Below are 14,190 nucleotides of genomic sequence, written 5' to 3'. Positions count from 1 at the left end.
GCTTTCAAAGAGGATTAGACAAATTCGTGGAGGTTAAGGCTATCCATGGGTGCTAGCCATGACGGCTGTATTCTCCCTCCACTGTCAGAGGCAGTACCGTGGTACCTCAGGTTACATACGCTTCAGGCTACATACGCTTCAGGTTACACACTCCGCTAACCCAGAAATAGTGCTTCAGGTTAAGAACTTTGCTTCAGGATGAGAACAGAAATCGTGCTCCGGCGGCGCGGCGGCAGCAGGAGACCCCATTAGCTAAAGTGGTGCTTCAGGTTAAGAACAGTTTCAAGTTAAGAAAGGACCTCCGGAACGAATTAAGTGCCGTATTTTTCGCTCTATAAGACGCACCAGACCACAAGACGCACCTAGTTTTTGGAGGAGAAAAACAAGAAAAAAAAATATTCTGAATCTCAGAAGCCAGAACAGCAAGAGGGATAGCTGCGCAGTGAAAGCAGCAATCCCTCTTGCTGTTCTGGCTTCTAGGATAGCTGCGCAGCCTGCATTTGCGCCATAAGACGCACACACATTTCCCCTTACTTTCTAGGAGGGAAAAAGTGAGTCTTATAGAGCAAAAAATACGGTACTTAACCCGAGGTACCACAGTATTTTATGATGCCAGTCACCGGGAATCGCTGGTGAGTGAATTGCACTGTTGCACCCATGTTCTGCTTGCCTGCTTTCCGTAGGCATCTGGTTGGCCCCTGTGAGAACAGGGTGCTGGACCAGATGGGCCCTTGGCCTGATCCAGCAGGACTCTTCTTATGTGTGATGTACAGATTGAGTCAGGTAGCAGATGACTAGGCCATTGATTGTCCTATGTCGGAATGTAGGGCAGTGAGGGTATGACCCTCTTTAATTCTCCTTGACCTCTTGGTGGCTTTCAGTAGGATGAGCTATGGTATCCTTAGGGACCAGCTTCACTGCAATGATTGTGGGATGGGTTTCAATGGGTAGGAGAGGATACCTTAATTGCATTTTATTACTCCAGGTACCCATGTGTGAGAGCTGAACAGTTTTTAAAATCCCATCCTTTGTCAGCAAAATTAAAAGCCTAGGAATCAGGCTGCAAAACTCTGTTTTGAGCAAGTCCAGTTAACAAAGTACAGTGGTACCTTGGGTTAAGTACTTAATTCATTCCGGAAGTCCGTTCTTAACCTGAAACTGTTCTTAACCTGAAGCACCACTTTAGCTAATGGGGCCTCCTGCTGCTGCTGCCGCGCCGCAGGAGCACAATTTCTGTTCTCATCCTGAAGCAAAGTTCTTAACCCAAGGTACTATTTCTGGGTTAGTGGAGTCTGTAACCTGAAGCGTATGTAACCCGAGGTGCCACTGTACTCTGGCTTCTCCCTTCTTACCCAGCCTAATAAAGAATCAGGGAACAACTTGGGAAGTAAGTTAAAAAAATATAATTTACTTACACTGGTTCGTAGTAATGGCAGCAGTAAAAACTATGCAGGCAAAATATCTATATTTATAGTATAACCAGCTTCAGGCATGCATACCCTCCAACATTTCTCTGATGAAAATAGGGACATCCCATTCCATAATGATAATTTTACTATTTATACCCCACATATCTTACTGGATTGCCCCAGCCACTCTGGGTAGCTTCCAACATAAATAAAAACATAACAAAACATTTAACATTTTTTTAAAAAAAACTTCCTTATACAGGATTGCCTTCAGATAGCTCAGGGGTCGGAAAACTCCATACCCTCTGACATTTCTCCAATGAAACTAGGGACATCCTAAGGAAAAGTGGGACATTCTGGGATCAAATCAGAAATCAGGATGGCTTCTCTAAATCAGGGACGTCCCTGGAAAATAGGACACTTGGGAGGGTGTGGGCATGTGCCTAAAGTTGGATCAAGTGGAGGCATGTTTGAATCCAACACTGGTCAAAGGGAGAGAGAGAGAGAGAGAGACGAACAGGAAGTACTGTACGCTCCTTTCCCTCTAGAAGATGCAGGGGAAATGACATCACACAGAGCCCTCTCTACCGATTGTATTTCTATTGTCTGAGTATCTGCCTATCAGCAGTACAGCTCTATGGACTTAGCCCCTTCTCATTGTCTCGCCCACCCCCAGGACTATGGATGCAGCAATGGCCCTGCTGTTCCATGAAGGGGTGGTGGTGTACAACACCCTAAATTCAAGTTATTTGCAGTGAAATCCTAACCACAGATGCTCAGAAATGAGTACTTTTGAATTCCCAGGTAAGTGGACTGCAGCTTAACTCTGGTTCCAAACCAGTGTCTTTAAGTTTATCTTAAGGAACAATTTAAGGAGATTATGTAGTTAATGACCAGCCAGCCTTGCTTGATGATTCCATCTTTCTGTAATGTGAAAATAAACAAAGTTAAAGCATTTCAGTAGAATAAAATAAGACTTCCACACCTTTTCAGTGTCACTTCATCGCAACGTATACAAGAACATGTAAATTTGATGCAGGATTTAAAATAAGTATCAAACAGTTGTTTTAATAAATGGTGTCCCCCCCCCCCCCAGTCCAGCATTCCTTTCCTACCAGAACTGACATAGAAATCAAATTTGCACCCACCCAGCACATCCCATAAGTATGGGAGGATCCCAACATACACTTATAATCAATTAAAATGTAATGAACTTTGCTTTAAGATCTGCTTGTGAATGGCCCCTACATGTTGCATAATTAAGACCTCCTCCGCCAATCCTCAATTTCTCCGTCTCCCAAACAAACTCTCACAACAACATGTTAAAGAATGTTCTTGCTTTGAGGTGCCATTAAAGAAAAGGGGGGCATAATGCATTTCTTTGTTTGTGAAAAGGGGCAATTATAAACAAGGAGCAACCTAGCTATTAAAGGGGTCCCTTTAAGAGGTCTCCCAGCTCACAGAAAGATGGAGGCTTTCAGCTTAGGTGGGGGAGGGAGGAGAGACACTTTCAAGAGGATCTTTATCTCTTTGGGTGGGGGAAATCTCTGTATAATTATTACTGGACCAGCCGATCTCTTTAAAATACATTTGGGAGCTGCACAGAATCCTTCTGTAGACTTTTGCATTCCCCCAAGAGGGAGTAGAGGACTCCGCTGGGTAACCATCGGTCTGGCTGTGCAATGCTTGCGAGTGCTCTCAGCATATTTGGAATGGGGTGTGGGTGTGTCTCCCTTTGCTGCTGCTCTCACTGTTGCATCTTACGCTGTGTACACATTACCAGCTTAGAAGGCAGCTAGGTCGTTATTTTTCTCAATTCCAATCGAAGCTGGGGGGGCGGGACACACACACATCAAAGTGCAGTAAAAGAAACTATGGATGGCGGCTACCGTCGTATGTACATTGCTTCCCCAAACCAGCAGTGGAAACACCATGGGTGCAGAGTAAATGGGAATGCAAACACAGCCTTAAGTCTTTCCCTTTGCTTTCCTTGCTGCCTGTTTTTGGCCCACCAGTACTGCAAACATATACACTGTGATTTACGGTTGTGCCCCAGGTGTGTGTGTGTGTGTGTGTGAGAGAGAGAGAGAAAACAGAAGGATTCCTTTGCTGGAAAAGACCAAAGCACCATCTCAGCCAATATATGCTATCTTTCATTTATTTATTACACATCTATCTCCCCCTTTCATCTAAGGCGCTCAAGGTGGTTTACATAGTTCTTCTCTTTCCTCATTTTATGTTCACAAAAAAGAAGGCTCGGGTAGGCTAGGCTGAGAGACTGTGACTGCTCCAGGCCAGGGTCACCCTGTGAGCTTCATGGCTGGGTGGGGACTTAGACTCTGATCTTCTGGGTCCCAGTCCAACATCACACTAGCTCTTTCCCTGTTACTTCTATTAAGGAATGACTGCCGCTTGATGGCAGTGCACAGGTTCAACCCCTATGTGCTACAAAAAGAGCTGGGAAAGACTCCTTTCTCGAATTCTGGAGAGCTGATGCCAATCAGTGTAGATAAGACTAAGTTAGATGGATGAAGGTGTAAGACAGACTCTTATGTTCCTAACTGATCTGATAATCAAAGGTATACTGCCTTGGACTATAGAAATTCTGTTCTGAGTGATCATGACTTAACAGCTGTTGATCCTCCTCTCCATTGTGGGTTCCACTTGGCTTTCACCGTCCCTCTGTCAAGATGTCTAATCTGTGTTTAAAAAGCTATTCCCAGCATCCTGGAGAAGCAAATTCCATGATTTAATTAGGCGTTGTACTTCCTCTCCTTCTAAGGAGTCGGCATAGACAAAACTGATAAATGTTTTTATTACTGTTTCTTAGACTGTTGTAAGCCTCGCTGGGACCTCATGGCGAAAGGCAGTTAAGAAATCTAGATGATGATGATGATGATGCCACCAGCAGGCATACCATTTCCTGTCACAGTGCTGCAAGGATGGGAGAACTTATACTTAATTGGTTCAGATGGTGTCATCTTAAGCCATCATCCGTTACATAGCTGTATCCGTAGATTATGTCAGTTCTCTATGTGCTTTGGAGATCAGAGATGTAACTCGCTCGCTCATCCCCATACGTCTTGGGTCCTCTGAAACTTCTCATTAGCAATGCCCCTCCTGGCAGAGCTGTGATGGGCATGGAGTCGGACAACAGGGACTTCTCGTCTGGGGGCGGATGAACCCTGGGGTGCTAATGGAGCAGGTCAAGGTGAAGATTACTGTAGCCAATGTGCAGGAGCTGCTGCAGAGGATGATGGGAAAATGTTTCCTGAAGTGCATTAGAAAACCTGGAAGATCCCTCAACAACTCCGAGCAGAAATGTGTTCTGATGTGCATGGACCGCTGCATGGATGCCTGGAACACTGTCTCACGGGCCTACAACTCCTGGATGCAGAGGAGATTTGGGGTGGACATACTGCTTCATTTGCAATTAGTGCATGTACCATAGCTTCCTGTTGAAATCCTGTAACTTCACACAACAAATCTTCCGGGGTGGGGTGTTGTTGCTTGGTGCCACTTATCGCACAAGGATGCCCCTCCAGATGGCAATAAGGCTGTAACATTGCGGAAGCACCACAGAACAGCTCATAAAGGGAAACGTGTGAACAGTCCATTATATATCCAGCATGAATGTACTATTATTGTGTCATTAATATGTTGCAGAATGCACTCTCAAATAACAACACCAATCTGGAGGGGCTCTCAGTATTTTGTGGGAGGGATTCAGTGGCACACCAGAACTGTAGGCTTGTGCATTTAAAATGAATTCAAAGCATTCTGGCTCTAGTGCAGAAAATCCACTTGTAGAAAACATAAGGACTTTTTGCAGTTTGACAGGTGACGGGGAAATGCATTGAAAAGCGTGGGATGAACTAATGGCTATGCAGAAGATGCTGGAACACCCTGGAAGCATTTGTTGAGGGCCAGATATAATCTAACTTCCGCGTAAGCTTTCGTACAAGCAAGTAGGTCATCTGGAGGGGCCCTACATTTTCCCTTGTGGGTCCATATTAAGCCAAAGTACTTGAATATAATCTAACTTATTTCCATCAAAGCTAAATTGGTTTGCATCTAAGTCCTTTAGCTTAGCTATGAATTGGGCTGCTGTCCAGCTATTCTGCAAATGTAATATTTGGAATTCATGGGGTGCTTCCAGTGTGTCACTATTTTGGGGTGGGATTCAATTGCATACAGGAAAATTCAGACCGCACATTTAAACTGAATGAGAGGTCCTGTGCAACAGACTCTTCCCAAAAAGATCTGGGATTTTCTGCAGTAAGGGAAGTGATGGTAAAATGTACTGGAATTGTGGGATAATGCTTGGTTAGACATGACATCCTCTAACCTCCCCTGCAAACAGATCCATAATGAATCGCTGTCAAATAACTAATATTATCTAATCTCCCTGCAAAAAAATAAGGATGAATGATTCCTGTGTTGCAGGGGGTTGGACTAGATGACCCTTGAGGTCCCTTCCAACTCTGCGATTCTATGAATGGTCAATAAACAGATAGTCTGGAAGCTCCTGTAGATTCAGAGCCCTTCCAATGCCAGAAAATTCAGCTCTCTGCCTTAAAAGCAGGCTCACCCACCAAACTACACACAAAAACCAGATCAGTCTTTCATGTGTCAGGAGTGGAGAGCAATTGCCCATCAGAATGGGGACTGCAGAGCAAATGCCATCAGATGATCTGAGCAAGTGAGTCGGTCCACACTTATAGAGGAAAAGCATAACTTCCAAAAGTCCCAGGTCTTTGGGGAGAAAGGGAGGAAGTCTTTTGGTCCCCTGAACTAGGATAAACATGAGCCAAATACAACCACTAGATCTTTTCAATGTGATTTGGGGGGGTGGGCTGCAACATGGCACCTTCCACCATCTAGAATCACAGGTGGCATTCCGCATGCTGATGCTCCAGCTCCCATAGGCCAACGTGACAAATGATCAGCGTTGATGGGAGCTGCCCTCAAGCAACATCTGGAAGACCCGGGGGTCCCCATTGCTGCTCTAGATTTTGCTCTGAGCCCAAGAAGGGAAGGCAACCCCACCTCCCTCCCAAGACTGAGTACAATCAGACATTGTGTTGGGAGAATATTCCTTTCCAACAAGGTCATGCATCAGGTCTAAACTGAAGGGCTCACTCCCACACCTTGTTCCCAACTTAGTGATATATAGAGCAACAATGTATAAGCTAATACAGTACAGTGGTACATCGGGTTAAGAGCTTAATTCGCTCTGGAGGTCCGTTCTTAACCTGAAACTGTTCTTAACCTGAGGTCCTATTTCTGGGTTAGCCGAGTCTGTAACCTGAAGCGTCTGTAACCTGAGGTACCACTGTAATACAGACAAGGCTGCCTCTGAGCACCAGCAGAGAGCATTAATTGCCTCCAACTTCCCAAACACCAGGCACAACTTCTGGGTGAAATGGCTGGCTTGAGGGGGTCTCAACCATTTTTAAAAAAAAGTTAATAATGATATACAGTACCCAGGAAGCAGGGACTTTCATGAACTTTTTCCCCATCTCTTGTGTGGAAGTGTGTGGAACTGGACGCAGGGAGATTGGCGAGAAAGAAGAGGAGGCAACAGGATGTGGGGATAAACATGCAACTCACTCCGGCAGTTTTCTGTGTGTTTTGACTGGAAATTGTTTGCAGAGAAGGGAGAGGCGGCGCTCTGCACTTTGCCTATTAAGAATCGGAAAGTGGGGGGGGGGGAGTAGTTGTGCTGCCCGCACAACCAAAATAATCTGCCTGCTAATAATTATAATTGTGGCGGGAGGTGAATAATCATCATCGAAGGTAAATTATTTCTCCTTAAAAGCAGCCACAGGCTCGTGACTGAGCAGGCGCGGGGGGAGGTGGAGAGAGAGGTTTTTGGCATCTGATTCGTGATCTCGTTAATTTTTTTCCCCTTCCGCGATTGACCAATCCTGGGAAGGGAGGGAGGGGGGAGGAGGGCTGGTCCCTGATTTTGAATCTGATTGGGCGAGAGGAAATTTTGGGAAGGGGCTTAGGCAGCCAAGGTCTCTTTGATGGCGCTGGGAAGGGGGAAAAGGAAGAGAGGGGGCCGGACTGGAATTGATTAAGTTGGGAGGAGAAAGAGGAGAAGGCTGGGCGAAGCGCAGCTCAGCCCGGGGGCCCTCCTTTGAAACGGACTAATTGGGGAGCGAAGACACAAAGGGACGCGAAAGGCGCTCGGAGAGACGCACAGCAAGGAAGTTTCCCGCTGGGTGAGTGGAGTTGCTCCCCTGGATCTCCCAGGCGGATCCCCCCCTCTTCACCCCCCCCCCCGCAGAAAACCAACTCGGAAACTTTTGCCAGGACCCGTGTCCCCCGAGGGAGTGACAGATCCCAGCTCGTCCTGGGGAGGAGACGAGGCGATCGGGTGTCGGTGAGAACCGAGGGGGGGAGAGAGCCACCATGCGCCTTGCCGACGCGTCCTTGGCTCGCTGCCTGGCGCCGCCGCTGTTGCTGTTGCTGCTGCTGGGCTCCTGCCGGGCCCAGTTCCATGGGGAGAAGGGCATTTCGATCCCCGACCACGGCTTCTGCCAGCCGATCTCCATCCCCCTGTGCACCGACATTGCCTACAACCAGACGATCATGCCCAACTTGCTGGGGCACACGAGCCAAGAGGACGCTGGATTGGAGGTGCACCAGTTCTACCCGCTGGTGAAGGTGCAGTGCTCGCCGGAGCTCAAGTTCTTCCTGTGCTCCATGTACGCGCCCGTCTGCACCGTCCTGGAGCAGGCCATCCCGCCGTGCCGCTCCATCTGCGAGCGGGCGCGCCAGGGCTGCGAGGCGCTCATGAACAAGTTCGGCTTCCAGTGGCCCGAGCGGCTGCGCTGCGAGAACTTCCCCCGCCACGGCGCGGAGCAGATCTGCGTGGGGCAGAACCACTCGGAGGAAGGCGGCTCGCCCGCGCTGCTCACCAGCGCCACCCCGATTGCCGGCCAAGGCACGGCGGGCCACCCCCGCTACGCCACCCTGGAGCACCCCTTCCACTGCCCGCGCGTGCTCAAGGTGCCCAGCTACCTCAACTACAAGTTCCTGGGCGAGAAGGACTGTGCAGCGCCCTGCGAGCCGGCCAAGCCCGACGGGCACATGTTCTTCAACCAGGAGGAGATCCGCTTCGCACGTATCTGGATCCTCATCTGGTCGGTGCTGTGCTGCGCCTCCACCTTCTTCACCGTCACCACCTACCTGGTGGACATGCAGCGCTTCCGCTACCCGGAGAGGCCCATCATCTTCCTCTCGGGCTGCTACACCATGGTGTCCGTGGCGTACATCGCCGGCTTCGTGCTGGAGGAGCGGGTGGTGTGCAACGAGCGCTTCCAGGATGACGGCTACCGCACGGTGGTGCAGGGCACCAAGAAGGAAGGCTGCACCATCCTCTTCATGATGCTCTACTTCTTCAGCATGGCCAGCTCCATCTGGTGGGTCATCCTCTCCCTCACCTGGTTCCTGGCGGCTGGCATGAAGTGGGGCCACGAGGCCATCGAGGCCAACTCTCAGTACTTCCACTTGGCCGCCTGGGCCGTGCCGGCCGTCAAGACCATCACCATCCTGGCCATGGGGCAGATTGACGGCGACCTGCTCAGCGGCGTGTGCTTCGTGGGCCTCAACAACATCGACCCCCTGCGCGGCTTTGTGCTGGCGCCGCTCTTCGTCTACCTCTTCATCGGCACCTCCTTCCTGCTGGCGGGCTTCGTCTCCCTCTTCCGCATCCGGACCATCATGAAGCACGGAGGCACCAAGACGGAGAAGCTGGAGCGCCTGATGGTGCGCATCGGGGTCTTCAGCGTGCTCTACACCGTCCCGGCCACCATCGTCATCGCCTGCTACTTCTACGAGCAGGCCTTCCGCGAGCACTGGGAGCGCAGCTGGATCAGCCAAAACTGCAAGAGCTTGGCCATCCCCTGCCCGCTCCAGTACACCCCGCGGATGAACCCCGACTTCACCGTCTACATGATCAAGTATCTCATGACGCTCATCGTGGGCATCACCTCGGGGTTCTGGATCTGGTCGGGCAAAACCCTGCACTCCTGGAGGAAATTCTATACCAGGCTAACTAATAGCAAACACGGGGAGACGACCGTTTGAAAAGGGGGATATCGAGAGGTGGGGGAAGGAGAGAGAGACTTGGTTTGCCGGCCCCAAACTTTGAAACAATTGTGGGGGGAAAACAGGGGGCCCCCACCCCGGATGTGCTCTATGGGGGGTATGGGTTTTTGTTTTTTTTTTGCAGGGAGGGGGAGCCTCTCTCTGGAATTTGGGACGTCCTGTTGCACAGAGCCGAGACCTCCCTTTTGACAATCTCGAGAGAAAACACGGAGGCACGGGAGGAAAAGAACAAGGGAGAGAGACCGAAGTATTTAAAACTGTCTCCTTTTAATTAAAACTTTTTTTTTTTTTGCTTTAGGTTTTTATTAACTATTAAAGGGTGTCTTTTGTAATTAAAATTGTAAATAGCATTTGTAAATTTAATTATATATTTCTATTTAAAAAAAAAGAGCGAGAGAGAATGCCAGCAAGGACCCAGAAACATAGGGAGAGGGTCAAAGAAAGGAAATGGTCACCCATATTCTTCTCCCCCCCCTTCTTTGGGTACTATATAAATTTTTCCCCTTTGCCTTTGCCATACCATCATCACCCCTCCCTCTCCATGGAGCCACGAGGACTGCCTGCTGTTTGGGTTGGCCCCTTAATAGGACATTCTCGCTTAAACTTTTCTGAAGAGCCAGGCTTGGAATTGCTCCCCCACCCCCTGCAAAAACACATCGCCCACCAACTCCCCTTTGGAGACTACAGTTTTTTTGGTACGGTTCCAGGAAGACTTCTCCCATCTCTCTCATTTTTTCCTCTCCGCTTCTGAAGGTTTGCAAGTAACTTTCTGCATCTATGAAAACACAGTGCCGGTGGGGGTGGGATGTGAGTCCTTTGCTGAAAATTGGGCCCTGGCTGTGCGGATCTCCTTATGGTGATTTCTGCTAAAGAAAGAAATCTGCTGCAAGAAAAGGGTTCCCCTCTCCCTCCTGCCTTAAGCTGCAGAGTTCTTTTTTCTGTTGCATTTGTACATTTCTATTCCCCCCCTCCCTTTAGATGTTTTGTACAAAAGGTGTCTTTTTAAAAACTACATTTCCTGTATTAAACAGACTTGTTCTTTGCAAATTCAGTTTTGAGTTTTTTTCAGAAACAGCAGCAGCTTCAAAAGCAATCTGTTGGCGAGATGTCCCTCAGTCAAATTCTATAAAGCAGTTAAATGCTGCAATGCATACTTCACAGACCAGCACACAATGCCTGCTTGCCAAAGGGATGGATCTGTTTTTTTCTTAAAGAAAGAACCTTTTTAGAAAGGGACACTGGAAAGTGCTTGATGACATTTTATAAAGTTTTCAAGGAGAATCCCTCAATATATATCTATATATATTGATGAGGCATTTATTTAACTTTTGAGAACTGGTACCTTACGTTACCAGAAATTCGGCAGAGAGAGAAATTTATATTTTGACTCAATTTTTTGTCTTTTTTTTTTTGGTGGGGGTATGCTATTACTCCTTCCCCACCTCCCTTGCCAGCTCTCAAAAAAAGTCAAAAATATTTGGACAGGTTCTTAAGTGACTTTATGAGGAAGTATCAGGTTTGTGTTTTTTGTTCAGTAAAAGAGTGGTGTGTCTGGTGGAAATGTAGCATTCACGGCATTAACTAATTTGTTTGGAAGTAAGTTCTGCTGATTTTTTTGATAGAATGGATTTCCAAAAATGTTTGTGAGACCACAGCCTAAGGCTTCCACTGAAATCTATGTGCGTTGATGCACGTGTTAGAATTCGTAATCAAACAGCACTTTCTAGAAAAAAAGGATGACCATGTGCAGATAATCATATGTGACAATTGCCTACACATGCATTTTGCTGAATGTTATGTAACCTCTTGAAAGATTTAATTGCCACCTCATTGTTCTCTTTCCCGCTCCAAGTAAATCTATTAGGGGTTCCGGTGCCCTTTGTCATAACAGTGAAAACATACATATAACAGCAGCCCAATCTTTTGAGCTTTTTGCTCAGAAATAAGTCCCACTAAGTTCAGTGGTTCTTGCACCGAAGTAAACTGCAGCCTAAATTTCAGTTCTCTCAACGGAAAATAAATTCCTGCATTTTAAAAACAGTTAACGTCTTTTTTAAAAGCTTCTAATGAATTACTTAAATGTCTTTGCCTCCCGCCAATCATTATCCCTCTTTTAAATTTCTAAATGGAATTCTGTTGATTTGGCAACAATCAAAATTCAGTCCTAGCTACACACATATACACAAAAGGTCGTTTTTGTATTTAAAGTAAGCTCCTAAAAAGGCTTTATAGAAGTCACTCTGATCCTAACCAGAAATCAGCTAGAAAATTCCACCCATGCTTGTGAGATGATAACACCTCTAGTAATATATCTCTTTAAAGCAGAAGCAGTACACTAAAGGGTAAAACTTGGAAGTGGGGAGGAGAATCCCACTGTCACTAGCACATATATTCAAAAAAGGGGGGGGGCATGAAATAAAACTTTCCACCTTCAATTCAGTTTAATTTCTCAGTGGCAGGAGGGAGCACATACATCATCCCCACCCAAATCCTTTTCCAGCTTTTTGTAGTAGAATTGTGACTCTGATAGAGTTGTTGTTGCTGTTTCCTTGTGTCACTTAGTTGCTTTTTAAAAGGTAACGGATAGAAATAAATAGTTTTGCATTTTCTTTTGCACCAAAATGTTCCTGGAGGAAGCAACTTACTGGTCCTGCGGATTATGGGACTGGTGTGTATACCAAAAAAGATGGGGGGTGCAGAGAGAGAGAGAGAGAGAGAGAGAGTTGTAAAGCATTGCAGCAAGGAATGGGGTGGGAAAGAAAGAGAGAGAAAGAGTGCACAACTTTGCATTCCACATTTTAAGCCTCCTTAACAGAGCGAGGGTGGAAAAGAGAGCCTCCAGAACGCACCCACCCACCCCCAGACACACGCATCCTCTTCCATCAGAGAAGCGAGTGTGGTTTAAAGCCAAAAGTCAGAGGGCCACTAAAGCAAACCAGATGGACGTTTGGAAGGCTGCAAACATGTGTCCAGTATCAAAGCAATCCAGCTAGATAGAGGAGGAGCAAATTCCATCTGGTCTAATTTAAAAAAAGAAGTTGAATGGGATTTTCCTCTTGGTGTTTGAATGCGACCTGCCAGGGAGCATGCCAGCCCCGCTACCACCCCCTTGTCGCCACTTAAGAGTGGCTCTTTTGCTACTCCCACTGGATTTTTTTTTCCACGACAACTGGTGATTTGGGAAGTTCCAAAAAAAGAGAGAGAGAGAGAGAAATGGAGTTCTTTCTACTGACTCCGAAATTTACAAGAGGGGGAAAATGGACTTACAGCTTTCGGCGACAAATGGCCTTTTAAACTTTCTCTTTTCTCAAACCGAAGAAGTGTGTGAACTTTCTCTCTCTGCCACCCCCCCACCCCCCCGCCACTTTATTTATGTGACCCAGTTTTGGAATTCCTCCTTCCTTTCCAGGTGACTTCAGTGACACAAGAGCACAACTCTCGAGTCGGCCACAGCGTCATCACCAACTGCCACCCCATGGGATTGAGCCCTTAGTTCTGCTGCCAGGGCCTCTTTCTGTTTTGTTTTTGTTTTGTTTGGTAAGAATCGCATTTGCTGAAAGTTTTTCTGCATGGCTCATATTCCAGCATTCTCTCCCTCCCCCGCCCCCCCCCCCGCCCCGCTCCAACTCTCAGACCTGTCTTATGAATCTTGCAAAAGCACCGACAGATGGATCTCATTAGTTTCCTCTTTTTTGGCAAAGGTACCTCAGCCGCTCGCCCCACACAAGAAGGGACTACACCCAAACTTTTTGCGCCCCGCTTTCCGAGCTCTGTGGACAGAACGACGTGCAACGTGGACCCGAGGCGGGGAGTGGAGAGCGGCCTTCCTCTGCCAAGGAATGCCGAGGCCAGGAGTTTAACTCTCTCCCCCTCTCCCCATTTTGCTCTTAATTTAATCCTTCTGGTTTTGTAAGCCTAGAAAAACAAGACCATCTAATGTCAAGACAGTTTATATCAGGCGGGTGCCTCTGTGTGTATGTGTGTGTGTTTTAACAAAAGGCCTGAAAACTTTTCTTTTCTCCCCCCCCCTTTCCACCCACCTCTTCCCCTTTTCCCCTGGCCTCTTGCTAAGTGCATACATAACTTGGAGCTCAGCAGAAACCCCCTCCCAACCTCTTCTTGCTCATCCTAACCATTTTTTGCTTGCAATTCCAATTTGGGGGAGCAGGGTGGGGGTGCTGAATCTGTTGGAAATAAAAGTTTGCTACCCTACACTCAGAAAGGGCATAGCCTTTGCCAGATTCCCCACCTTGCTTTAAAAACCCATTTCACATTCTCTCTCTGTCTCTCTCTCTGTGGAATGATCACTCCCTCCCATGCCCCCAAAAGGAGTTGCACAGGACATTTGTGTGTTCCCACTTAAAGTTGACACACGGGCTTTGAAATGGAGATTTGTCCCTCAGCAGAGCAGCAGCCTGCTTAACGCATTAAGAATCCCAGCTGCCAGGGGGAAGGGAGAAAAGGGGAGAGGTTTGATCTGCACTGGGTGGATTCCTCTCTTCTCTCTTCCTCCAAACCCCCCCCCCCCAGTGTAAGACAAGAGTGTGGGGCTGTTTGTGCAATAAACTGCTACAGACCTGGAGCTATTTGGAAGAGGGGGGGGCGGTGGAATATGAAATTCCTTTGCAGCAGACGGGAAGGCTGTCCAGTCGTGCAGACA

The 14,190-nt window shown here is 47.6% G+C and overlaps 1 protein-coding gene and 1 long non-coding RNA gene across 7 annotated transcripts in view; one reads left to right on the top strand and one right to left on the bottom strand.

The window, feature by feature from the left end:
- Positions 1-1,388: 1,388 nt before the first annotated feature.
- The window catches only part of LOC308460619, a 67,034-nt gene continuing 54,232 nt past the window's right edge, over positions 1,389-14,190 (bottom strand). For all 6 annotated transcript variants that reach the window (XR_013978641.1, XR_013978642.1, XR_013978643.1 and 3 more), the window contains one exon: positions 1,389-2,333. This is a non-coding gene — a long non-coding RNA (uncharacterized lncRNA). The remainder of the gene's footprint in view (positions 2,334-14,190) is intronic.
- FZD2 (frizzled class receptor 2) lies at positions 7,692-10,577 on the top strand. Its single transcript, XM_080976797.1, has one exon. It carries the CDS (start codon positions 7,830-7,832, stop codon positions 9,507-9,509), a length of 1,680 nt encoding a protein of 559 aa, XP_080832923.1. The 5' UTR covers positions 7,692-7,829; the 3' UTR covers positions 9,510-10,577.

The sequence above is a fragment of the Podarcis pityusensis genome (genome assembly GCF_964106645.2).
Source record: "Podarcis pityusensis genome assembly, chromosome: 13".
In the NCBI taxonomy this organism is placed as follows: Eukaryota; Metazoa; Chordata; class Lepidosauria; order Squamata; family Lacertidae; genus Podarcis; species Podarcis pityusensis.
The sequence above is the reverse complement of the archived record's forward strand: the minus strand, read 5'-3'. Positions and strand labels throughout refer to the sequence as shown.